Genomic DNA, 25,515 nt, shown 5'->3' with positions numbered 1-25,515 from the left:
CCAGGGACCTATACAGTGTGTGTGTGTGTGTGTGTGTGTGTGTGTGTGTGTGTGTGTGTGTGTGTGTGTGTGTGTGTGTGTGTGTGTGTGTGTGTGTGTGTGTGTGTGTGTGTGTGTGTGTGTGTGTGTGTGTGTGTGTGTGTGTGTGTGTGTGTGTGTGTGTGTGTGTGTGTGTGTGTGTGTGTGTGTGTGTGTGTGTGTGTGTGTGTGTGTGTGTGTGTGTGTGTGTGTGTGTGTGCCTCAGAGCTTTGCAGCAGTATTCCCAAACATGTGAATATAGGTTCTAATTTGCATTTCATTTGAAATAATTGTTCTCTTTGACATATTTCCTGCCGCTTTCTCTCCCATATTTGATATTACTCTTGACGTTAATTAAGCGGCCTGGCTTCCCACAGGCCTCTGGTGAAGGCTATTTTTGTCCCTGCGCTCCATCGCTGTGTTGCAGCACAAACTGTGCGTCTCAGCCGCTTTCTGTCACCGTGATGCGATGATGCGTGTGAAACACAACGAGCCGTCACACGGAGCATCGGACATTACACAGACTTTGAAATAGGCATGGTAAAGTTTATTTTATTGTCCTTTTGCATAATTATTCTCGTTCTGTCATGCATCTCCTTCAAGGTAAAGTCTAGACGATTTCAAGGTTGAAGGGCATGTGATTCATAGAGCGTTTTAATTCATGTAAAAGCTTCTCAGGGAAATGGCACCGAGTCAAGACATCGTGTTATTAATGGCATTTAACACCTTAAAAAGTCAAACCGTTTTGATGATTGGGAGACATTTTAGCCTTGGCAGAACATGTACGTGCACAGGAACCCACAACACTACAGGAGAGGGGACACCACAACAAGCGTAACAAGGCTCTTTGAAATAAGTTTCTCTGATATTGCTGAAACGTTGTCTAAATGCAGATAACCTCACTCTCTCTTCTCCTTATCTCTTCCAGTCTCCCAGTCCAACAGCAGCCTAAAGAAGCATCGCAGCCGGAGCATCTTCAGCCCCTTCTTCTGCTGCTTCCGAAACTACAATGACTACCACGCGGACCCCCCACCCTCCAACAACAAGACCCTGTCCTTGCCCCCGACGCCCGAGGAGAACGGCAGTCCTCCCAAGGTGAAGCGCCGTGTATTACTTGATGTTTTATGACAGCAGAGATCCAGTGATTTGCTTGAGAGCTTGTTAGGGGTTTGCTTTCTCCTCCAGAGAGCTGAGGCTGAGCTCCCTCCACAACATTTTTTCCAGCTGCTTCAAACCCGATGAACCGAGAGCTTGTTTACCATCGGCTGCTTGAAAAATACGGGCTGGCTTCCCATCTCGCATTCTTCGATATCTGCCCACGCACACACACTGTAGACACACTCGCTCTTACCATGACAACACTTGTACTGCTTTTAATCCCCCATAAAGTGGGCCCTGTGTCTGTGAGTGTGTGTATGTGTGTGTGTGTGTGTTTTGGATGGATTGCCGGGCACCTACGCCTCCCCCTCTCCTCACACACACTCTGACCAGTGTAGTGAGGATGTGTGAAACGGGAAAAGGCGCCAAAAGCCTCCGCAAACACATCGCTCTGAAGGTACAGAGGGCTATAAATGGAGCACATTTCCACTACCTGTAAACAGTGGGATGAAGTAACCAAGTAGATTTACTCAAGTACTGTACTTAAGTACAATTTTGAGAAACTCGTTCTTCTACTCCTCTACAATTCAGAGGTAAATGGTGTACTTTTCCTCCCCTACATGTATTTAATACCTTCAGTTACTTCACAGATCTGGATGAATGATGTGAAATCTAATCAAGTGTTAAATCAGACTTTAGTTCCACCTGGAGTAAATCCACCAGCTACCCTGCAGAATACAAAGCCATTCAAACTAGCTGCACCTTTACCAGCTTTGAGAACACTTTCATGATCAATCATTATAAAACATATCATATATATTATTCTGAAATGGACCAATCTGCACAATGACTACTTTTACTGTCGCTACTTTAACTATATTTTGATGAGAATACTTTTCTACTTTTAATTGAGGAACATTTTGAATACAGGACTTTTACTGTGACAGAGTATTCCTACACTCTGGTACTTCTACTTTTACTCAAGTACAAGATCTGAGTACTTCTACTTTTACTCAAGTACAAGATCTGAGTACTTCTACTTTTACTCAAGAACAAGATCTGAGTACTTCTACTTTTACTCAAGATCAAGATCTGGGTACTTCTACTTTTCCTCAAGCACAAGATCTGAGTACTTCTACTTTTACTCAAGCACAAGATCTGAGTACTTCTACTTTTACTCAAGTACAAGATCTGAGTACTTCTACTTTTACTCAAGTACAAGATCTGAGTACTTCTACTTTTACTCAAGTACAAGATCTGAGTACTTCTACTTTTACTCAAGTACAAGATCTGAGTACTTCTACTTTTACTCAAGTACAAGATCTGAGTACTTCTACTTTTCCTCAAGCACAAGATCTGAGTACTTCTACTTTTACTCAAGCACAATATCTGAGTACTTATACTTTTACTCAAGTACAAGATCTGAGTACTTCTACTTTTCCTCAAGCACAAGATCTGAGTACTTCTACTTTTACTCAAGAACAAAATCTGAGTACTTCTACTTTTACTCAAGCACAAGATCTGAGTACTTCTACTTTTACTCAAGCACAAGATCTGAGTACTTCTACTTTTACTCAAGAACAAAATCTGAGTACTTCTACTTTTACTCAAGCACAAGATCTGAGTACTTCTACTTTTCCTCAAGCACAAGATCTGAGTACTTCTACTTTTACTCAAGTACAAGATCTGAGTACTTCTACTTTTACTCAAGTACAAGATCTGAGTACTTCTACTTTTCCTCAAGCACAAGATCTGAGTACTTCTACTTTTACTCAAGCACAATATCTGAGTACTTATACTTTTACTCAAGTACAAGATCTGAGTACTTCTACTTTTCCTCAAGCACAAGATCTGAGTACTTCTACTTTTACTCAAGAACAAAATCTGAGTACTTCTACTTTTACTCAAGCACAAGATCTGAGTACTTCTACTTTTACTCAAGAACAAAATCTGAGTACTTCTACTTTTCCTCAAGCACAGATCTGAGTACTTCTTTAATATCTGAGTACTTATACTTTTACTCAAGTACAAGATCTGAGTACTTCTACTTTTCCTCAAGCACAAAATCTGAGTACTTCTACTTTTACTCAAGCACAAGCTCTGAGTACTTCTACTTTTACTCAAGAACAAAATCTGAGTACTTCTACTTTTACTCAAGCACAAGATCTGAGTACTTCTACTTTTACTCAAGCACAAGATCTGAGTACTTCTACTTTTACTCAAGAACAAAATCTGAGTACTTATACTTTTACTCAAGCACAAGATCTGAGTACTTCTACTTTTCCTCAAGCACAAGATCTGAGTACTTCTACTTTTACTCAAGTACAAGATCTGAGTACTTCTACTTTACTCAAGTACAAGATCTGAGTACTTCTACTTTTCCTCAAGCACAAGATCTGAGTACTTCTACTTTTACTCAAGCACAATATCTGAGTACTTATACTTTTACTCAAGTACAAGATCTGAGTACTTCTACTTTTCCTCAAGCACAAGATCTGAGTACTTCTACTTTTACTCAAGAACAAAATCTGAGTACTTCTACTTTTACTCAAGCACAAGATCTGAGTACTTCTACTTTTACTCAAGAACAAAATCTGAGTACTTCTACTTTTCCTCAAGCACAAGATCTGAGTACTTCTACTTTTACTCAAGCACAAGATCTGAGTACTTCTACTTTTACTCAAGAACAAAATCTGAGTACTTCTACTCTTACTCAAGAAAAAAATCTGAGTACTTCTACTTTTCCTCAAGCACAAGATCTGAGTACTTCTACTTTTACTCAAGCACAAGATCTGAGTACTTCTACTTTTACTCAAGAACAAAATCTGAGTACTTCTACTTTTACTCAAGCACAAGATCTGAGTACTTCTACTTTTCCTCAAGCACAAAATCTGAGTACTTCTACTTTTCCTCAAGCACAAGATGAGCTCCATTAATTCAGAGTGAACCTAGCGAACCTCTCCATAAAAAGCCTTGTTACTGTGAAGTTGGCCCGGCTCCCAGCAGTGTACTGTTTCTGGATTTCTGGCCAGCCGTGTTTGTTACTATGGCAGCTATGTTTGTTTTTCAGCAACTCGTTCTCACTTTCTCTCCCTCTGCGTCTCTTTTCTTTCTGCCTGCACATTTGATCAGAATATAGATGTTTTTTCATTCCTTTTTCTGTTTTCTCCACCCAATATTTCCCTCCCTTTTCTCTCTGTGTGTTTTCTCCAGTGTGACCAGGTCCAGGTCATCCCCCTCCCCGGTGTATGTATTATTATTATCTTTCGTTCTTCTTCATCTCGCTGTGCTTCATCATGTGTAGCAGCATGTGGTGTTGGCACAATGGTGATTTCTCTTTGTGCCATCTTTCTGCAGCAATCAAAACCCATTTATTATCATATGATGTATCTGTGCCTTTGTGTTTGTGGTCATTTCTCCCTGGAACAGAACATTGATTTGTTTCCTTATTAGATTAAATTCATTAACCGCTGCAGAACGGCTCTAAAAACACTTGATTAAATGAAGTATTACATTGTGATTATGCACTAAATGAAGTCCTGTCTGTCCATCAGAAGGGCGGCTCCAATGATTTGTACTCTATCGGTTATTTTCTCTCTTTGTTTGTGCTGAAGCTGCGATTCATTTAGCTGTTTTGGAATCTGCGCGGTTGCCTGTGGTTCACTGTAATTTAGGATATTCACACTCTCAGTATGCCGCATCGCAGCCAAGCTTTAAACTACACCTCCCAGCAGACAGGAAGTGCATGTGGCGAGGAGGTCTGCTCTTAGTGTTCAGGGTCAGAGGACTGAGGAGACTCAAATACCTCGAACAGCCATGGAAAAAAACACGTCTGTGTGTTTATTATAACAGAGGGTTAAAAACAACACAGAAGCGGACAAACAAGACATCTCTGTCGCTGTTGTTTTGTTGTCTCACTGCAAAAATATCATCAATACCACGTCGAATAGCACCAAAAACAGAAATATAGACACTCCTTCCCTGCTTAGCATTCATCTATATCCTCAAATTAAATCCCCATATTAAATACAGAGCTAAATCCCAGGTCAAATGTATGTTAAAGAGTCTTGAACATAAAATGTAAGGGTGTAATGAACACCTATTTGTTAAATTAGATTACTCCGATTCCTAATATACTGCCCATATAATCCCTGAATCTCAATGACACTTAGAAATGGGATAGAAATGTTTTCCATATTCTTTCATGATGAGAATTTTAGAAAAACACACAAAATAAACTAGCATTGAAACATACAATATGGATTGCTTGCTTTTGTCCTGGTTTCGAAGTAGACAAAGGTGTTTTCCAGCATCTGTGTTTTAAATGTGTCTGCTTCAAGGTGATCAATTAAATGATTTCCAATCAGTAGGTTTGGTGCTCCAGCATAATCACTTTGGGATAGCGCCCCCTGGCTGCAGGTGAAGGTCTCATTTATCACGGTGAAAATGTCAAGGTCTCGGTCATTCTCTCTCTGCTCAACCAGCATGTGTAAATCAGATTCATCACGGACCTGACGGGGCATCCTTCATTGACCTTGCTCACGGGGAATTCTTCCCATGATGCATCAGTGTGCAGTCCCGGGATAAGACATGATAAATACAGTCCATGCAAAAATGCAGATACATGCAGAAAATGGCTAACAGCACATTAATGAGCGTAGGTGAGAGTCCTTGCTCTTCACCTCTATTTAGGTGTGTGTGTGTGTGTGTGCCCCCCCCCATGGCAGCACCATCTGCCTGTCTCACTGTAACAGACTGCTTGGCAGAGGACACAAGTGTGACTCAAGTTAAATATGTTTAGATTTAAGGCTTTTGGTGAGTTTAAAACCAATTTGAAGGCGTACATTTGTAATAGATGTTATTATATAGACTTAAAGGTGGGGTAGGTAATTTTGGAGAAACCAGCTCGAGTGCGCTAGAATTTGAAAATACACAGCCGGAAGAAATCTGCCACTTCCTTACAGAGCCCCTCCTCCAACACACACGAACGTGCACATGACCAATGAGGGCACGAGATACGTTTGTGCACAGATGGAAGGCTGACAGGCAGGTAGGCCATCCAGTTACTTTAGCCGGGCCGGCTAAAATGATTGGTCGTGCTTTTTACAGTACTACGGGTTCTACAGATGAAATTTTTTAATGGATTTTTTGTCAAAACACTTAGGATGTTAAGAGCATTCCATGGAATATAACAAAAAGTGTATCTCGAGCCGGTTTCTCAAACTTACCTACCCCACCTTTAATGATTGATGAGCAGACTGTTAATGCAGGACTATTACAATAAAGTACCTATCTATCTATCTATATATCTATTATCTATCTAACTGCATGGTGTTCGTCGTCCCTGTAGTCAGCTTTTGTAGATTTGACCCACCTCGAGTGGCCTTAATCATAATTCACAACTTATGAATGATCTGGCATTTTGAACAACAAATGCTTTACTGATAAAGTCATTATAATTTGTGGATAGATTCTTGTAGATAAACAAATACCTCGCCCCCTTTCTATAGCTAATTTATTCTGTTAAATGTTTATTAAGTGATTCCCCCGAGGCATCTCCCACACTGAGCCATCATCACACCCTCAGTAGGAGTGTGTGTGTGAGCGTAATTTGCAATATGTTCCCGCTAATGAACCTCTGTTTACACACTATATTAAAACCTGTGTGTGTGTGTGTGTCTGCAGCCTCCAGCCAAGCCCCTGCTGCCGGAGGTCAGTAAAGCTGACTACGGCAAAAACTGTGTGGTGATCGACCTCGATGAGACCCTGGTCCACAGCTCCTTCAAGGTATTTCACCACTCACACACACACATAAACACACACTTTGAGTTAACAGGCTCTCGTGGTTTTAGTCGTGTCGTGCTGTTATTCCACACCCTGAGAGGGATAATAGGATTATACAGAAATAAATCCCGGAGATGCCATCCTTTGCTGTAAATGTGGGTGCGGTGACATCGCAACAATTAGCATGAGGTCTAGCATCACTGAAGTACACACAGGAAAGATGTCGGTAAGCACATTATTGCAACGGTGAAGACACTGTACGTTCAGTATTAGAAAAGCTAGGTTTAAAGAATAGCAGGACCATTTTTAGCAGGATTCCTGATATTTATAAGACAGGTGAAAAATTATAGAGCCATATTTACTCCTCTGCTGACACACCTGGTGACCCACTTCAGCTCTGCCTCACCACCAGCTGATCCTGTGTGTGTTTGTGTGTGTGTGTCTCTTTGTCCTCAGCATGAGAGGTGTGCTACAGCAGCTCAAGGTGAAGCTGAAGTGTGTGAGCACTAGTTTTACCGAGTAGTGAAGGGAAACTATTTGTTTATTGAAATAACTGCAGAGAATCTGCACATGACTGGGAATTCATTTGCTGTGGAAAGTAAAAGGAAGAGAACATTCTACACACACTGCACTGGACCCACCCATTACAGTCACACGTCAGCAGTACAAAGCCACACACACACACACACATACACGGGTGTGTCCCACACTGTTGCCTTGAATGACTGCGGGATGAATTTCGCAGAAGTCCTGGTTCTGATAATCTGAAGGCTTTTTATTTTCCTTCCCCTGACAAAACAAGTCAGAAACTCACACAGAAACCGCCTTTTTTATCCTTTTTGATGAAACTTGGTTGCACACTATATATTTAGCCAGTCAAAATGCATTTAGCTCAGAGATCAGTAGGAAATGGATTCAGGCGAGAGAGAGAGGGAAACGGAAGCGACAAGCACGTTCGCCTTTTCAGTTTCCATTCAAACGCCTGCAGGATTTCCTGTAGATTGTTTATTTCTAGATGTAATTATGAACAAAAGAATCCAAAAAACGACATCTCAGATAAGACCATGAGTGCGGAGAAAGAAGCAGAACTGACAGGGGATATGTCATAGTGCACAGATGGATGTAGACTAAAAATGAGATGTTACATAACACATCACATATGCTTTATCCAGTATGCTATGGATGAAAAGATAATCCCTTGGCCTGCTTCTGGATTAGATGCAGTGTGTGTTGGATGTGTGAAAATGGCTGGATATACAGTATATGATTATAATAAAAGGAAGGGACATTTATTTCACACTCGTCCAACCGCTGAAGCAATGTTACAAAATGTCTCAAGAGGCTTAAGGCTTTATGTTTTCTGCTGTGAGCATTAAACACGACTGATTTTCTTCCAAACAAATCCATTGAAGCACTCGTCATCGCGTAAACATCTGTATGAGATCTCTGATTCTGCGTTGACTCACTCTTGCATCACCAAAACATCTGTTGTACAGTAAAACCATTGTTCCACTGTATCCAGAAATGTGATATGAAACAGATGAAACAGCTGATGAGTGTCGGGTCAAAGTGTGTGTGTTCTTACAGCAAACACCCGCTCTGCTGGGCAGCACTGAACTGTAGCTTTAATGCATTATATTCACACATACAGCACAACCATAAGGCATGTGGGAAGGGTTATATTCAATCACAGCAGGTTTAGAATTAACTTTAAAAAGGCCACGCTTAAATGTATTCAAGTTTAATTCCTTCTGAATCACCTGAAATAGCCTCATTATTCTGTGATGACACATGGTCTGATTTACATTGCATTTAGCTGACGCTTTTATCCAAAGTGACTTACAATAAGTGCATTCGACCAGGAAGACACAACCTTGAAGAAAACAGAATCCTATAAGTACATCAGGTTTCATAGAGCCAAACAAGTGCTACTCTACTGGCTTTAGATAAGCCAGTCCTTTATTAGTATATAAGTGCTCTGTTAGCAGTTCTTTGTTAGTAATTCTATCGCTCGAAGTGGAGTCGAAAGAGATGAGTTTTCAGTCTGGTAGATGTGCAGGCTTTCTGCTGTCCTGATGTCAATGGGGAGCTCATTCCACCATTTTGGAGCCAGGATAGCAAACCCACGTGATTTAAAAACAACAACAAAAAGGGACATTAGCTGTCTGTGCAAACTAACATAACAATGAAAAATATAGAGATAGTATAGACAACCTTATAAATGTCCAGGCAAAATAGATTAAATAGATGAACACAATTTAAATAATTACATGAATAAAAATGTGAAATATGCCGTGGATGAGTAAACGTCATAACTACACCAAACATCTTATATATACATTTTCATTGCATTAAAAGTGTGTATTGTCAGGAATTATAAATACAGGCAGAAGATATTTATTTTAGTAACTAGACTCCAGCTAGTTAAGTCTAACTAAAGCCAAATTAGTTAGTTAGCTAATTTACTGACTATTTCTGACCCGTTTTTCGTAATTGTAAAAATAATCCAGAGGCTCCGACATCTCAATGATTATACATTTTAAAGGTGGGGTAGGTCATTTTGGAGAAACCAGCTCGAGTGCGCTAGAATTTGAAAATACACAGCCGGAACAAATGTGCCACTTCCTTACAGAGCTCCTCCTCCAACACACACGAACGCGCACATGACCAATGAGGGCACGAGATAAGTTTGTGCACAGATGGAAGGCTGACAGGCAGGTAGGCCATCCAGTTACTTTAGCCGGGCCGGCTCAGATCATTGGTCGTGCTTTTTACAGCACCATGGCTTCCACAGATGACATTTTGTTATGGATTTTTTGTCAAAGCATTTCAGATATTCATTGCTATCGGGACGTTAAAGAGTATTCCATGGAATATAACAAAGTGTATCTCGAGCCGGTTTCTGAAACTTACCTACCCCACCGTTCAATAAAGTTGTCGCTAAAGTTGATTTAGTAGTAGTAGGCCTAGTAGTAGTTGTATGCTCATATTGTCCAAACATTTGGTTTTATCTGAAAATAATAAAGCTTTTTGTGAGGGCGAGGTTGAAAAATATTCACCGTGCAATTTAGCTTTAGAGTTTTTAAAGCAGGATTGTAAATGAGTAAAATATATTCTTCTTATCCGTGGATTAATTATAGTATATTCATTTCATTAAATTATACTTCTAGAAAATCCTCTGCTTGTTTTGTGTGCTAAAAACGATCCAAACAGGTGAGAGCAGCTTCTAAAACACATGTTTCTGAGCTTCCTGTCACATCTCTCCCTCTCTCTTCTGGATTTGACACCGGCGTGCCTCCCACCTTTTCCTTTCATCCTTGTCTTTACGCCCTCCACTTCCATCCGCCCACAGCCCTCCGGCATCCATCTCCCTCCTCCACCTCTCGCACCTCTCCTCTCCCCTTTTCTGGTTTTTAAAGATGACACAAGTCGGCACTCTGTTCGTGTTCACGTCTGTCATCGCGCTCAGGTTCCTCCACGGAGTCTCTTCTGGTTTCTATTCAACAACAAAGGAAAGCACATTATGTAAAACCTTCCCAGAGTATTTCACCTTTCTCTATACGTCTTTTATCAGAAATGTGGGCATGCGGTTTAGCTGTTGTCATCTGCAATCTGCCAATTCATATAATCACCGCAATAAACCGTCTTTAATTTCGTCTTAATTTACATTATTTAATTTCATATTCTGTTCTTGTACATTTCATATTCTATAGAGAGGCGAAGTCCCGCGCATCTACTTCCGACCCATGGGACCTTATTTCTGAAAAATTATATATTGAAGTCAATGGAGAGAGAAAGATTATCTTTCGACCCCGTTTGAATTGTGCCACGAATTACACATATGATGTTTGTCAATCTTAAAAGATAATTTCCGTGTCAAAAAAGTCACAGTTTGTCGTAAAACTGTTGAAATATAAGACTATGAAAAATACGCAACTAGAAAGACTACAAATCCCAGAGTCCCGGTGCCGCATGCTGGCTCTCACGGAACCGACTAACTCCCCTTGTGTGTATGCACAGCTCTCAACGTGCCCAGACTTGGAGTGATTTTCTCCTCTTTTAATACTTTCCGCCTCATTCTGAAAGAAAGAAGTGAAATGTTTCAACGTGACGCCGTCTTGGTGTGTGGTGCGAGACGGGAGATGTAGTTCATTGAGCGGTTTCACACAAACAAAAGTGTTGCTTCACAGTATTACGACCAATTATTTATTTTTTTACTTGCAAAATGAATTTTTATGTTGCTAATGCTGTTGTTGTTGTTGTTGTAAATGTCATTTTTTGTTTTGATTTCTCTTACATGACTATGCACTGCAACATTTGTTTGGTTTTTGTAATTATTTATTTTACTTGTTCGAAATAAATGTATCAATCAATCAATCAATCAAAATGATCTTTTAAATTGACAAACATCATATGTGTAATTCGTGGCACAATTCAAACGGGATCGAAAGATAATTTTTCTCTCCCCATTGAATTCAATGCATAACTTTTCCGAAATAAGGTCCCATGGAGCTCCCCGGAAAGGGATGGACTTCGCCTCTCTATATAGACTTTTTGCACTACTTTTCATTTTGTATTTTATTATATATGTTGCATTGTTGCAGGAGCTCAGGTCAGAAGCATTTCATTGCCATTTCTACACTGTAGCTTTGTGCATATGACAATAACACCTTTGAATCTTGAATCTTAGCGGTTTCCCTGGCAAATTGTGCTATTTAGACAATGTTTGAGTCCTTTCTCCTTGTCTTGTCTTCCCGCAGCCCATCAGCAATGCCGACTTCATCGTCCCGGTGGAGATTGATGGCACCGTTCATCAGGTAATGCTGCTCAGATAGGAAGGACTCCCAGAAGTGGACCTAAATAAAACAACATGTATTACTTTGCAAGATCTCCCCTGGAAGCTGTGGCTCCATTTGATTCCCTTTACTATTTTATTATTCTCTCTTATCTAACCGCTAAGAAAGAAGAATTGGGACAGCTCAACACTCCTCTCTAAATGTATTAAATGTATTCTCTGTGTCTTTGCTCGCTGTACAGACAGATGCATGTCAGTAAAGAAGAAACTGATGCACCTGCAGACATGTTGGTTTCCTGTTTTAAGGTGTATTTCCTGCGTCTGGACTGTAGCTGTGACCGGGTTCAAGTAATCCAGGATAGGCTTTCTCTATCTGTTTTGGCCTATTCTTGATTACTTGCACTTGGGGGCAGCAGCTAACCGCTTGAGACCCACTGAAGAGGACGAAGACGAGCAGAAGCAGCAGATATGATCGAGTATAAATGTGTGTGTGGTTTGGTATTGTTTCATGCCGGTCAGATTCTTGCATGTATCTCACTTTCAAAGTCTATACATTTACAGGACTTTTTGCTGTGGATATGACTGCACACAGTTCCTTTATTCCCCTTAGCAACAGTCTGTTCTCCCTTAGCAACGAGCTGTTCTCCCTAGCAACGGTCTGTTAGCGAAAAGTGACAACCTCTGGAATGTCCGAATTGACCAATCAGAATTGAGTAAGGGCTGTAATCATAACTTGTTGCTAGCATACCCCGCTGTCCCAAAGCCTAGCTCTGTTTCCATTCTTATTATTAATGTAAATTATGCTTTATTGTGTTGAGGAAACTCTGTTAGACTGCCAACATTTTTAACTTCATAAGGGTCGAAACATGGAATGTAATTAGTTCAAAAAAGTATTATAAACCATAAATAACAGCTTTTCCCATTAAGTATACTGGGAATCAGTTCATGAGCACTCGGGTGAGACTGATTGGGTAATCTTTCCTGACATGTGATTGTTCTCGGTAATCAACAGTTGTGTTAGTGTTGTGTTCATTTGTGTCTCTGTTCCAGGTGTACGTGCTGAAGAGGCCGCACGTGGACGAGTTCCTCCAGAAGATGGGGGATCTCTTTGAATGCGTCCTCTTCACAGCGAGCTTAGCCAAGGTTCGTGTCGTGGCTTCCTTCCTTGTTTTTCTATCAAGCCACTAGACGCCTTAAACAGACATTTTAAAATTGTTTTATTTCCTTTATATTACTTAAAAGAGTTGCTTGGCCTCCGATGGTTTTTAGATGATGTTATGCGATGTGTTTGCTCAAAATAAAATAACAAACGTTTACACATGCAACAAAGAAAATAAGGCTTATATAACTTAACGGGTAATTGAACGGTTAAAAACTGTACCTCGACGGCGTCTTTCTGACAGGTTGCCCACCACTGTCACTTTCGAGGAGGCGCCGTGCGAATTGTAGTCTTTTATAGTGTGTTGACTACAGACGTCACAATTAGGTGGCCTTTCTTATACGAACTAAATACTGGCTCTAACAGTTCGTTTGTTTGACACTTAAGATGACGAAGAGATTTACACAGATCATATTAACCTGATGTTCTCCTGTCAGTACGCTGACCCTGTGGCGGACCTCCTGGATCAGTGGGGGGGTGTTTCGCGCCCGGCTCTTCAGGGAATCCTGTGTTTTCCACAGAGGAAACTACGTCAAAGACCTCAGCCGGCTGGGCCGAGAGATCAGCAAAGTCATCATCGTAGACAACTCACCTGCCTCCTACATCTTCCACCCTGAGAACGCAGTGAGTGAAACTCCTGTGGTTACTTCTGGAGCATAGTGACATCACTGTGTAACACTCTCGCTTCTATTGCCAACGCTCCAACACATTGCACGTGATTGGCTAAGGGGCGGGACATCTCTAAGCGGTTGACCAATCACAACAGAGACAATCAGAGCAGACTGGGCTCTGGTTTCAGACAGAGGGTGAAAAGAGGTGCTGCAGCTAAAAGAAAGAGATTTTTGAACATTTAAAGGTGGGGTATGTAATTTATTTCAGAAACACTTTTTGTCATATTCCATGGAATGCTCTTAACATCCCGATAGCAATGAATATATCAAATGCTTTGACAATAAATACATACAAAAATGTAATCTGTGGAAGCCGTAGCGCTGTAAATCCCTGCCTGCAGGGGCGCCGCCAGGGATTTTGGGCCCCATGAAGATATCACATTGGGCTCCACCACCAGGCCCAGGCCACGCCAACCAAGCACAATGCTGTAACCACACCTCCAGAACCCAACCGACTCATTTATGCTTTAAATAACTCTGAGCGGTGAACATATAACACTGTGCAGACTGCACATTCTGCTGCAGTGGAATTCACTATTTGATATAACACTAACATTCCTGACAATAGACCTCAATAGTCATCTTTTATGGAGTACATGCCTTTTTAATCACATTTTTGAATGGAACATTCATAAATCTAAATAAATCTAACTTAAATATATACATGACCTCTTAAATGAAAATAAAGTGAACATTAACACCAATATTATCATTTATAAAATGCTAAAACAAAAAAAATAACATAAGCAGCAGATTTTTTAATTAAATATACCAACTACAAAACAAGTGGGTATTAAAGTGTAAACGGACAACAAAACGGAAATGGAAGTGAAAAGGCCTGATGGTGGCGCTAAATCAGAGCCTATTACCTGTTCTCAGTCTTTTTCTCATCATGCATCTTGTGTGTAGTGATCCTCCAATATCGTTACCATAGCCTTGCCCTTTAACAGTTATTACGAGCCCAGGCTCAGCCTTACTCACCAAGAGCCCAGCGCCTAGCCTTCTTATGGCGCGTTTCCACTGCAGCGGGGTAGCCCCGTTTAAGCGTCCCTAAGCGTCCTCGCTCTGGCCTCGGGCTGCCTCGCTGGCCGGCCCAGGCCGTGGCGCATTTCCATTACAGTTTAGGACCTGTGCTAGCAACGCAGTGTAGGCGGGGCGATCGGCTTTGTTTTTGTTCACATTTCGAGTTGTTCCGTCGAGCTCCCGCTGGATTTGATTATCCCCAATGAGAAGTAGGAACGTCGTCACCTCCTCGGTCGACCACGGTGTGCTTTTCTTAGAAGTAGCCATTTTTGTAGCTCCTCCGTTTACAAAATGCTGTGTATAAAAATGCTGCAAGCTTGCTTCTAGATATATATGCGACGCTAGGGATGAACTCGCGCGCGATCTTGTGACGATTCTCTCTGACCAATCAGCAGTCGAGAGTGTTGACGTCACTAGTTCAGCCCTGGCCCTGGTCTGATAGAACCATGATTTTATGGGGCCGGAAAAAGAGGGAAAAAGCACCCGCTGGCCGGTACTAGGCTATATGGAAACGCCACCAAAAACCGGCCTGGCCGCTTGAGGACGGTTAAGGACGCTTAAACGGGGCTACCCGCTGCAGTGGAAACGCGCCATTACAGGCAAAGTCAATGATCAAATCCTTGAAGTCCAGCTTTCTAGCCAACTGGCTTTCAATGGACAGCATGGCAAGACTGCAAAGCATTATGGGGGGACAGGGCTGCTGAGCCTAAATATGGATCTGTTGGTCCTGGCACCAGGGGGAGGGACAACTGATTTAGTATGAATAGCTGCTAAAAATGTACCTGCATTTATTAATTGTCAGCTAAAAGAGGAGTGAAATGAAAAACCTCAGCATTTTCTGTGAAGATATTAACAGTACTTAATGTCAGCAAAACATTACAATTATTATTTACAATGGACTACGCTTAGCTAACAGACTAATTTCCACAAATCATGGACCACACCCACCTTTTCTCTTGAAAAACTGGGTGACATACTGTCGCCCTTTAGTCCCTCTCTCTTGTCTCTCTCTCTTTTCTTTTCTTTCTTGAAAGCCTGACTATGTTAGTCGTTGAGACATGGCACACACGTAAGTACTAGCATCCCTCCTCACATGCTCTCACTCTCTGCCAGAAAGTGCGGTGCCGCACAGCGTTTGGAGGCAGGACCAAACCATTACATGTAAATAGAGGCTTTGGATAATTAACTTTTGGAAGAAAAAAAGTGAAATTAATCATAAGTTTAGTGAGTACATTATCAATATAACGTTATATTAATGTTAATTGTTGATGAAAGGTTACTTAAACATTTTTTCTTAATGTTCTAACAAATGTTGGGGCCCCTGTCAGTCACGGGCCCTTAGAATCGTCCTAACTTTTCACCCCCTTACGTCGCCCCTGCCCGCCTGTCAGCCTTCCATCTCGTGCACAAACTTATCTCGTGCCCTCATTGGTCATGTGCGCGTTCGTGTGTGTTGGAGGAGGGGCTCTGTGAGGAAGTCTGAAGGAAGAGGCAGATTTTTTTTCAGCTGTGTAGTTTCAAATTCTAGCGCATTCTAGCTGGTTTCTTCAAAATGACATACCCCACCTTTAAGCATGCAACATGTCACAGTATAGACACTACATGAGAATTAGCATAATATGCCCTCTTTTAAGTTAGCTAATGATGGTGAACTTTATATCTGCGTGTCGTTGTCAGTTTTATTCAGAACTGTTGTTTTAGGAACAGCTCGGAGCCGCAGGCAGTGTTCCCAGTTTTATGAGATTTCTCTCCTCTGTGGGGAAGTTTCTCAGTGGAGCTGCTGCCACTCTTCGTGCCTTTGATGCAGTTTCCTCATTAATTATGTACCCAAAACTCGCACCATCTCCTCACCTATAAAGCAGCAGCTGAGTTTATTCCCTTCAAACTAATAAAATGTGTGTTCCTCTCCGCAGGTCCCAGTGCAGTCGTGGTTTGACGACTTGACGGACACGGAGCTGCTGGACCTGATTCCTCAGTTTGAGGGTTTAGCAAAGGAGGAGGACGTTTACAGTTTGTTACAGAGCGTGAGGAACAGGTAGCAGACGGCAGATCTAGCTGGACTTTCAATCCTCGGCTACTCTCCTCTTATTGTGGCTCTGAATCTGAGGACTTCATGCGCTCTTTCCACTGAAATCAAGACACAGCCGCTGTAGGGAGTCTCTCCATCTCTGGATCCTTTGTACAGGACTGACAAAAGATGATATCACTGTATGTACATACTATATGTTTCTAAGCAAGACATGCATAAAGTAATTTTTCTATCAGATCGCGGAGGTTTTACTATCCTGTCAAGTAATATTTTAGTTACCAAAAATTAGACGGAACCAAGAGTTTTTGTTGGATGGGTGACCTTTTTTTGTGTTTGTGTTGAGCTGTGCTATGCAGGCCGTTGTTTCTTGTCTGACCTTTAATTCAAACTGTGATTTATCTTCTCTTACAGAATGAAGTGCCTTCATTACTGTGCTGGTTTTGTTGTGTCAGGTGATGGGGTGCACATTTTTATGCTGCGTATTTACTCAAGTCTCCAATTGCGTATTATCTAAATCTTGAATTGAAAATAAGTCTTTGTTAATTGTCATTTAATTTGAGAAAAAAATAAGAAATTGGAGAAATGTATAGCCTGTTAGAGCTCTTTGAGTTTAGTGGCATTGAATTGTTAAATTTACCAAAGATTTCTACAATTCAATGTGATTTATGACTGAATGACGTCATTTGATTCTTGACAGTGACTGTAAATTGAAAAAATTAACCTTGAAAAAAAAAACGTTGTGACATCACCGTCCAACAATACATGTAAAACGTTGAGGAAAATATAAGAATTAGCTTAGAATAAATTAAATTCTATTTATTGGGGTAAACGAGGGTTCGGGGCATTGTAAAGACTGCTGTTGAAATCGTACTGTACAACATTATTAAAGTTGCAAGTTTGCACAATCTCAGTTTGGTGTAATGACTTATCAACCTTACAGTTACAATATTTATATGGTTGTATCGACATAATGACTAAATGTAAATTGTGAAATGAATGTAGCTCCAGCTTGATGCATACAAAAGAAAAAAAACTATTCTCTAACCATTTTGACCAATTTTAAAGAGATAATATATCAATGTTGTGTTTACGGGCTTGTTTCTGCTGCCCCCTAGTGGCTAGAAAATCAGATGAATATTAAGGGACGTTTTTCTTTTCTGTTTAAAATATATTTTGTGATTCTAAGGGTGCTTTTATTTAAGATACAGTGTTGAAAGGGGAAAATAGAGGGTACAAAAACCTATATAACACACTACAGGAAAGGGAAAACCCAAATAGGACCCCTTTAAATTGTGAAAATGTACTGTAATGTAAAACAATTCAACAGATGCTACAGAACGGCTAACTTGCATTGTTAAGTTCAATGTGTTTTATTATACATGGTGCATTTAAGGCCTTTTAATCAAGAAGACACTACTTCAACAAAGGGTCGAGCTTCTTTGTCTGCAATGATCTGCAGATGTGTTTATTGTATGAATATGAACTGGTTAATGAGCAACCAGAGGCGCTAAGCAGCATGTGATATCTTGATGTGAACTTTTAGCTTCCGCTTACGTCGCAGCGACTTTAACTGCAGCAGTGGATTAGGCATTACAGAGCCTTGTCCTACTCCTTCTCCTGTGGAGGTTTTATTTCTCTTTTCCCCAGATATGTGGGGACTAAAGTTCACCACGTCGTTGAAATGATCATATTGTCATAATGGAGCCCAGGTTTGGATCTAAAAATGAAAAGCCGTGGTCGAAGGTAAGAGAAACTTTAACCAGCAGTTACGTAACAATCTGATTGTTTTTCTAGATTCCTTGGTAGAGATTTGTGTATACTAATCATCCATGACGCTTACTGCAACAGAAGAAGACATTTTTGTATCTGTTTGTTTCAAGGTTATCCTTCTCTGTAAAAGCAACCAACCCACAATGCATTTGTCTTTACCTAGTGTTTGACTACACTTCCACACTCTGCAAACACTCTTCTTCACGTCCAATTCTACACATCACTTTGGATACAGCGCGTTAACACAACCCCACTTTCAGCAAACATATTGAAAAACAAAAGCTGCCGATGCCTCGTCTGTTCGGAGATCAAATCCCTGAACAAAACCTTCAATAAGATCCAGCGTTGCTCCTCCAGTGACCGTGTGAGAGGGAGAGACTTATCCACAGAAAGCCTCTGATGCCTTTCCAACAGCACAAGGAGATGCTTGAGTCCAATTCCCCCATCTGCTCGTTGTAACCGTTGTGAAATACATAATTGCTGTCAAGCGGCTCCTGATATGCACACTGAGCTGAGAGGGACGTAATCACAGTTACTATGTGACTACAACACAGTCAGAAGAGAGAGGCTTGAGTCCTTCTCCATTCATCCTGCTAGTAATCCAACATTTTATAAAACGTGACAGTAATCTGATTTATTTTATGACCTCTAAGAGAATACACTTTTTTTTGTATCCTGATAACCAGAGATGTTAAAGTGCACACATCCTTTACTCAAGTAGAAGTACAGATACTCGTGTTTAAAAATACACGTAGAAGTGTATTAAGTTAAAAGTAGAAGTACTGACTAAACTTCTTAACTCAAGCAAAAGTAAACTTTGAAATGTACTTCAGTAAAAAGTACCCATAACTAGCAGCTGTTTTAAAGAGTACCTGACCTCCCTTTATATCAATAGAACAATAATGTCATTGTTAGCTAATGAATGTTTCCATGCTGAACAACGGCAACATGACAACGTTTCCATTGGTCCCTCTTCTTTAGAGAAGACCAGGAAATGATGGATACACGGATCGTGTTCAAATCAATAGGCACGCAATGACTCTAAATAATAATGATCACGCATCAAACACACATTCAGACTAAAGGAACCAGCTGTTTGGAGAATGAGAGAAGTAGAAAGTACAGGTATTTGAGTTCAACATGTAAGAAGTAGAAAGTACAGGTATTTGAGTTCAACATGTAAGAAGTAGAAAGTACAGGTATTTGAGTTCAACATGTAAGAAGTAGAAAGTACAGGTATTTGGGTTCAACATGTAAGAAGTAGAAAGTACAGGTATTTGTGTTCAACATGTAAGAAGTAGAAAGTACAGGTATTTGGGTTCAACATGTAAGAAGTAGAAAGTACAGGTATTTGTGTTCAACATGTAAGAAGTAGAAAGTACAGGTATTTGGGTTCAACATGTAAGAAGTAGAAAGTACAGGTATTTGTGTTCAACATGTAAGAAGTAGAAAGTACAGGTATTTGGGTTCAACATGTAAGAAGTAGAAAGTACAGGTATTTGAGTTCAACATGTAAGAAGTAGAAAGTACAGGTATTTGTGTTCAACATGTAAGAAGTAGAAAGTACAGGTATTTGTGTTCAACATGTAAGAAGTAGAAAGTACAGGTATTTGTGTTCAACATGTAAGAAGTAGAAAGTACAGGTATTTGGGTTCAACATGTGAGAAGTAGAAAGTATAGGTATTTGAGTTCAACATGTGAGAAGTAGAAAGTACAGGTATTTGGGTTCAACATGTAAGAAGTAGAAAGTACAGGTATTTGAGTTCAACATGTAAGAAGTAGAAAGTACAGGTATTTGTGTTCAACATGTAAGAAGTAGAAAGTACAGGTATTTGAGTTCAACATGTGAGAAGTAGAAAGTACAGGTATTTGAGTTCAACATGTAAGAAGTAGAAAGTACAGGTATTTGGGTTCAACATGTAAGAAGTAGAAAGTACAGGTATTTGAGTTCAACATGTAAGAAGTAGAAAGTACAGGTATTTGTGTTCAACATGTAAGAAGTAGAAAGTTCAGAAGTGTAAAGGAGTAAAGTACTGATACCAGAAAAATGTACTTAAATACAGTAACAAAGTATTTGTACTCCACTACTTCCCACCTCTGCTGATAACCTAATCCTGTTACATGTCATCCATTACTCCCAAGTCAGTTTCTCCTTTTAGAAATACCTTTTTTTTTTAGAGGAGGGGCGATGCACGGAGAGGCGTATTTAAGGTTGTTGTACTGTAAATATTGAGGCAGGAAATTGCAGGTGTGTTCTAACCTGGGTGTGGAAACAAATAGAGTCAGCCCTCTGTGATACACGCACTCAGCTCTCACACCGGAGGGGGAAGCCAGCTGTACTTCACTGCACAAAGTCACTAATTCACCTGTAACCTTGTAGGAGAGGCCTTCACTCTGCCAGACGCAACACAAGGTAAGATCCCAACCCATTTTTTGTTGAGATAATATCTTTAAAACGGGCCTTTAGCAGTGTTTTTTAAACCCTACATCATGACATTAGCACACATTTAGAGGAATAACAAAGCTCATTGTGTTGAGTGAATACACACGGTTAATTGAAGAGGAACCAGTCTTTCTTGTCGCAGTAATGGAAGCTGGTCTTCATTTCATCTTTCATATACAGTATGTTGATCTGGATCATGTTGCACAGCACAATGGATGCTTTTCATTCACAACACAAGGGAGAAGCCACAGACGAAATATTGAACAACTAGCATAAACAGCTGTTCAGTCAAGAAAGTGAGTTGGTTAATTGAAATAAATCAATTAAGGGAACACCGAGATGTCAAAATGAACATATTATAACATTGAGATAGTAAACTAAGTAATAAAAGTCAGTATTTATAGTATGTTTGCTTTGAATATTAAGTATTTTATGTGTACAGATTTGTTTTAATGTGTGGACAGAGTTGGAAGTATCCTCTAGTTAAGTAAAAGTATACATCCTTTGGTCTTAAAATACTCCATTACAATTAAAAGTCGTAAATTATTAAGTATTATCAGCTACAAGTCATAACTAAGTACCTAATTATGCATAATGGCTCTTTTCAAAGTAGTATCTTATTATAGAATATGATATTATTGTGTTTTAATCGCTTAAAAATCACTTCCAAGTGTTGTAGTTTGTCAATTTTTAGCCCATTTTAGATTTTCTTTTAAATACTGGGTATATAAGGAGTACATTTCCCCTCCGTGTAGAGAAGTCATGGGTGTGTCCTCCTCCAGAGAACAAAAGGAAATGGTCACCAGATATTTGTGCCGGTCAATGAGCAACTCCCATTATCATTTCAAATCTAATTTTATCAATTTGAACCGGATTAAGTGTAGTAATAAACATTTTATGTGTTGTAGTAGAGACTTAGCCTCTGCTGTTACATAATTGTTGCTGTTAATGCGACATAATCTTGCTTTAAAACTGTAACTCTTATATTAAGTGGGATATCGTAGTATGCCAAGCCCTATCACATTATAAAATGTGTCACCTCTGTGTCACCCTTTATCTGATTCACTGAAATCCAGAGGCTTGATAATATTAATGAAGGGTGTGGTTAACATCCTGCTTACTGACCTGTATCACCTCACACAACCTCCATCAATCACCACTCAGTTATTTTTGGAGCAAATATTATATTAGCCAATGAATTATAGCTTTCTCTTAGGAATAACTCCCACATCTTTTTGGACAGCATGTATGGATCCTGTGTTTGTATTCATGATATGTAGCCGGTAGCATTTCACAAGCCTGTTTCCATACAGCGTTTCACCCCCAAGCCCTCTGTATATTCTCAGCTCGGATGGAGACGTTAGCTTATCAGTGCTGTTGTTCCTCATATCTGAGTCAAGAGGCGCTGATTGCATAACTTGTATCATGCTGAGGCGCCAGGCTGACACTCATTAGGAGGATTAGAGGTGTTTCCTCTGTGAGATCCAATCTGAAATGCTTCACTCCTCACTTAGAGACATCTGTTTCCAGTGAAAAGAGGGAAAGGATTAGCAATTAGAAAGATTCAAAATGTATATTTTTCTGTTGAAGTAGTTTCGAGTACTTGTTATTGAATATGTGTTTCTGTTGAAAGTTCTTACACATACTTTTTAGCAAATCCTACACTTTTTGAGCATTTCACAGGGCATCTTTTTGGTTTAATTTCACAAAAGGGAGCCAAATTATTTCCTTAACTAACTGTATAGCTAGCCAGCACCACAGGGCAGACAACGTTTTACAAATTAAAATATTGAAGCGTTGGGCAGCTAAAGACCAAAATATTTCCCTTGGAAGGAGACCAAAATGTGGCTTATTCCCATTAGTACGAATATAGTATTATATGTTAAAAGTTTCTCTATAGCTTTTACTTATATATCTTACTTACCTTAAATCTGTTGTCTTGCATATATCACCTGTACGAATGTATATTTCTTGTTTGGAAAACATTAGCACGCATTTAGAGGAATAACAAAGCTCATTGTGTGTGTTGAGACAATGCAGGTTAATTATAGTGGAACTAGTCGTTCCTGTTGCAGCAATGGAAGCAGGTCTTTAATTCACATCACGGTACGTCCACACGGCAGCGTCGCGTGCTTCAACGGAGACGCTTCCCATTCACTTTGAATGGGGTGACGTCACGCTTTGCCGAACTGCGTTGTGGTTCCGTCGCGTCGCTTTGCCTCCGTTGCTCGCTTCGAAAGTTGAGAAAAGTTCAACTTTTCAAGCGTCAACGGAAGCGCCAGCCAATCAAATCATATGCCAGTACAAACACTAACCAATCAAACCGTGTGCTTGTGTGTCCAGGGCGGGAGATTAATGTGATTGGTTGTTGGCCCACGGGAGACACGCCCACCGGCAAGCTTCAACGCGACGCTGCCGTGTGGACGTGACTATAAGCAGAAAGCAAAAACGTTTTAAAATCCTTAACTCCCAACTTAATTTTTTTAATTTACTCTGAGGTACTCTGTTCGCTACCTAGCCAGCTCCAGAGGGTAGTCTACATTATTATACAAATGAAAAAGCTCGAGTATTATGCAGTTAAAGTCCTAAATATTTCCCCCAGGAGCTGGAGAACAAGAATTTAGCAAAAAATCCCAATAGTATACCCAATGAATATAGTATTATATGTTTAAAGTTTCTCTATAGCTTTTACTTATATATCTTACTTACCTTAAATCTGTTGTATTGCATATATCACCTGTACAAATGTATATTTCTTGTTTGGAAAACATTAGCACGCATTTAGAGGAATAACAAAGCTCATTGTGTGTGTTGAGACAATGCAGGTTAATTATAGTGGAACTAGTCGTTCCTGTTGCAGCAATGGAAGCAGGTCTTTAATTCACGTCACGGTACGTCCACACGGCAGCGTCGGTGCTTCAACGGAGACGCTTCCCATTCACTTTGAATGGGGTGACGTCGCCTGTACACATTTATATTTCCTCAGTTAAAAACAACAGCAATCCTCCCTGTTTCTTTTCTTAAATGTGTGTTTTTTTGTTTGCAGTTCAGCAGAATGATGAGCGATGACAATCAAGACACGTTTAAAAGTGTCAGCAGGAAGCCTGGCCTGCAGATATGGACCATCAATGTGAGCCAGCCCTTTAACAATGTCATATTTCTGTGCATGGGGATATTACTGGTCCTATTTGTGTGTAAACCTTAATTGTATCGGTTTTCTCATTCAGAACATGCAGATGGTGCCGGTTCCAGCTCAAGGCTTCGGTAACTTCTTTGAGGGAGACTGTTACATTGTTCTTTTTGTGAGTAAAATCCTGATTTCCCAACACTAATAAATGATTTAAAGGTCACCTATTATGCAAAATCCACTTCTTCATGTCTCTTCTACATCAACATGTGTCCCCTCTTCTTCATGTCTCTTCTACATCAGCATGTGTCCCCTCTTCTTCATGTCTCTTCTACATCAACATGTGTCCCCTCTTCTTCATGTCTCTTCTACATCAACATGTGTCCCCTCTTCTTCATGTCTCTTCTACATCAACATGTGTCCCCTCTTCTTCATGTCTCTTCTACATCAACATGTGTCCCCTCTTCTTCATGTCTCTTCTTCATCAACATGTGTCCCCTCTTCTTCATGTCTCTTCTACATCAACACGTGTCCCCTCTTCTCCATGTCTCTTCTTCATCAACATGTGTCCCCTCTTCTTCATGTCTCTTCTACATCAACACGTGTCCCCTCTTCTCCATGTCTCTTCTACATCAACATGTGTCCCCTCTTCTTCATGTCTCTTCTACATCAACATGTGTCCCCCCCTTCTTCATGTCTCTTCTACTCAACATGTGTCCCCTCTTCTTCATGTCTCTTCTACATCACATGTGTCCCCTCTTCTTCATGTCTCTTCTTCATCAACATGTGTCCCCTCTTCTTCATGTCTCTTCTACATCAACATGGTGTCCCCTCTTCTTCATGTCTCTTCTACATCAACACTGTGTCCCCTCTTCTTCATGTCTCTTCTACATCAACATGTGTCCCCTCTTCTTCATGTCTCTTCTACATCAACATGTGTCCCCTCTTCTCCATGTCTCTTCTACATCAACATGTGTCCCCTCTTCTTCATGTCTCTTCTACATCAACATGTGTCCCCTCTTCTTCATGTCTCTTCTATATCAACATGTGTCCCCTCTTCTTCATGTCTCTTCTACATCAACATGTGTCCCCTCTTCTTCATGTCTCTTCTACATCAACATGTGTCCCCTCTTCTTCATGTCTCTTCTACATCAACATGTGTCCCCTCTTCTTCATTCATGTCTCTTCTACATCAACATGTGTCCCCTCTTCTTCATGTCTCTTCTACATCAACATGTGTCCCCTCTTCTTCATGTCTCTTCACATCAACATGTGTCCCCTCTTCTTCATGTCTCTTCTACATCAACATGTGTCCCCTCTTCTTCATGTCTCTTCTACATCAACATGTGTCCCCTCTTCTTCATGTCTCTTCTACATCAACATGTGTCCCCTCTTCTTCATGTCTCTTCTTCATCAACATGTGTCCCCTCTTCTTCATGTCTCTTCTACATCAGACATGTGTCCCCTCTTCTTCATGTCTCTTCTACATCAACATGTGTCCCCTCTTCTTCAATGTCTCTTCTACATCAGCATGTGTCCCCTCTCTTCATGTCTCTTCTACATCAACATGTGTCCTCTCTTCTCATGTCTCTTCTTAC

At 40.4% G+C, this 25,515-nt stretch overlaps 2 protein-coding genes across 4 annotated transcripts in view; both read left to right on the top strand.

Annotated features, from left to right (window-relative positions):
• Positions 1-17,487, top strand: part of ctdspla (CTD (carboxy-terminal domain, RNA polymerase II, polypeptide A) small phosphatase-like a) — a 38,969-nt gene extending 21,482 nt beyond the window's left edge. The window contains 7 exon segments of the mRNA XM_034200435.1: positions 947-1,113; positions 6,802-6,903; positions 11,661-11,717; positions 12,746-12,838; positions 13,292-13,327; positions 13,329-13,478; positions 16,462-17,487. Of these exon segments, the coding sequence (XP_034056326.1) occupies positions 947-1,113; positions 6,802-6,903; positions 11,661-11,717; positions 12,746-12,838; positions 13,292-13,327; positions 13,329-13,478; positions 16,462-16,587 (731 nt within the window). The 3' untranslated portion in view covers positions 16,588-17,487.
• A 620-nt stretch (positions 17,488-18,107) lies between these two features.
• vill (villin-like) overlaps positions 18,108-25,515 on the top strand; it is a 28,964-nt gene continuing 21,556 nt past the window's right edge. For 2 of the 3 annotated variants that reach the window (XM_034200467.1, XM_034200465.1), the window contains exons 1-4: positions 18,108-18,320; positions 20,728-20,760; positions 23,837-23,920; positions 24,018-24,092. In XM_034200467.1, the coding sequence (XP_034056358.1) occupies positions 18,276-18,320; positions 20,728-20,760; positions 23,837-23,920; positions 24,018-24,092 (237 nt within the window). In that variant the 5' untranslated portion in view covers positions 18,108-18,275. The remainder of the gene's footprint in view (positions 18,321-20,727; positions 20,761-23,836; positions 23,921-24,017; positions 24,093-25,515) is intronic. The other variant, XM_034200466.1, reaches the window with a different exon arrangement.

This window comes from Gymnodraco acuticeps, unplaced genomic scaffold, assembly GCF_902827175.1.
Source record: "Gymnodraco acuticeps unplaced genomic scaffold, fGymAcu1.1, whole genome shotgun sequence".
In the NCBI taxonomy this organism is placed as follows: Eukaryota; Metazoa; Chordata; class Actinopteri; order Perciformes; family Bathydraconidae; genus Gymnodraco; species Gymnodraco acuticeps.
The sequence above is the reverse complement of the archived record's forward strand: the minus strand, read 5'-3'. Positions and strand labels throughout refer to the sequence as shown.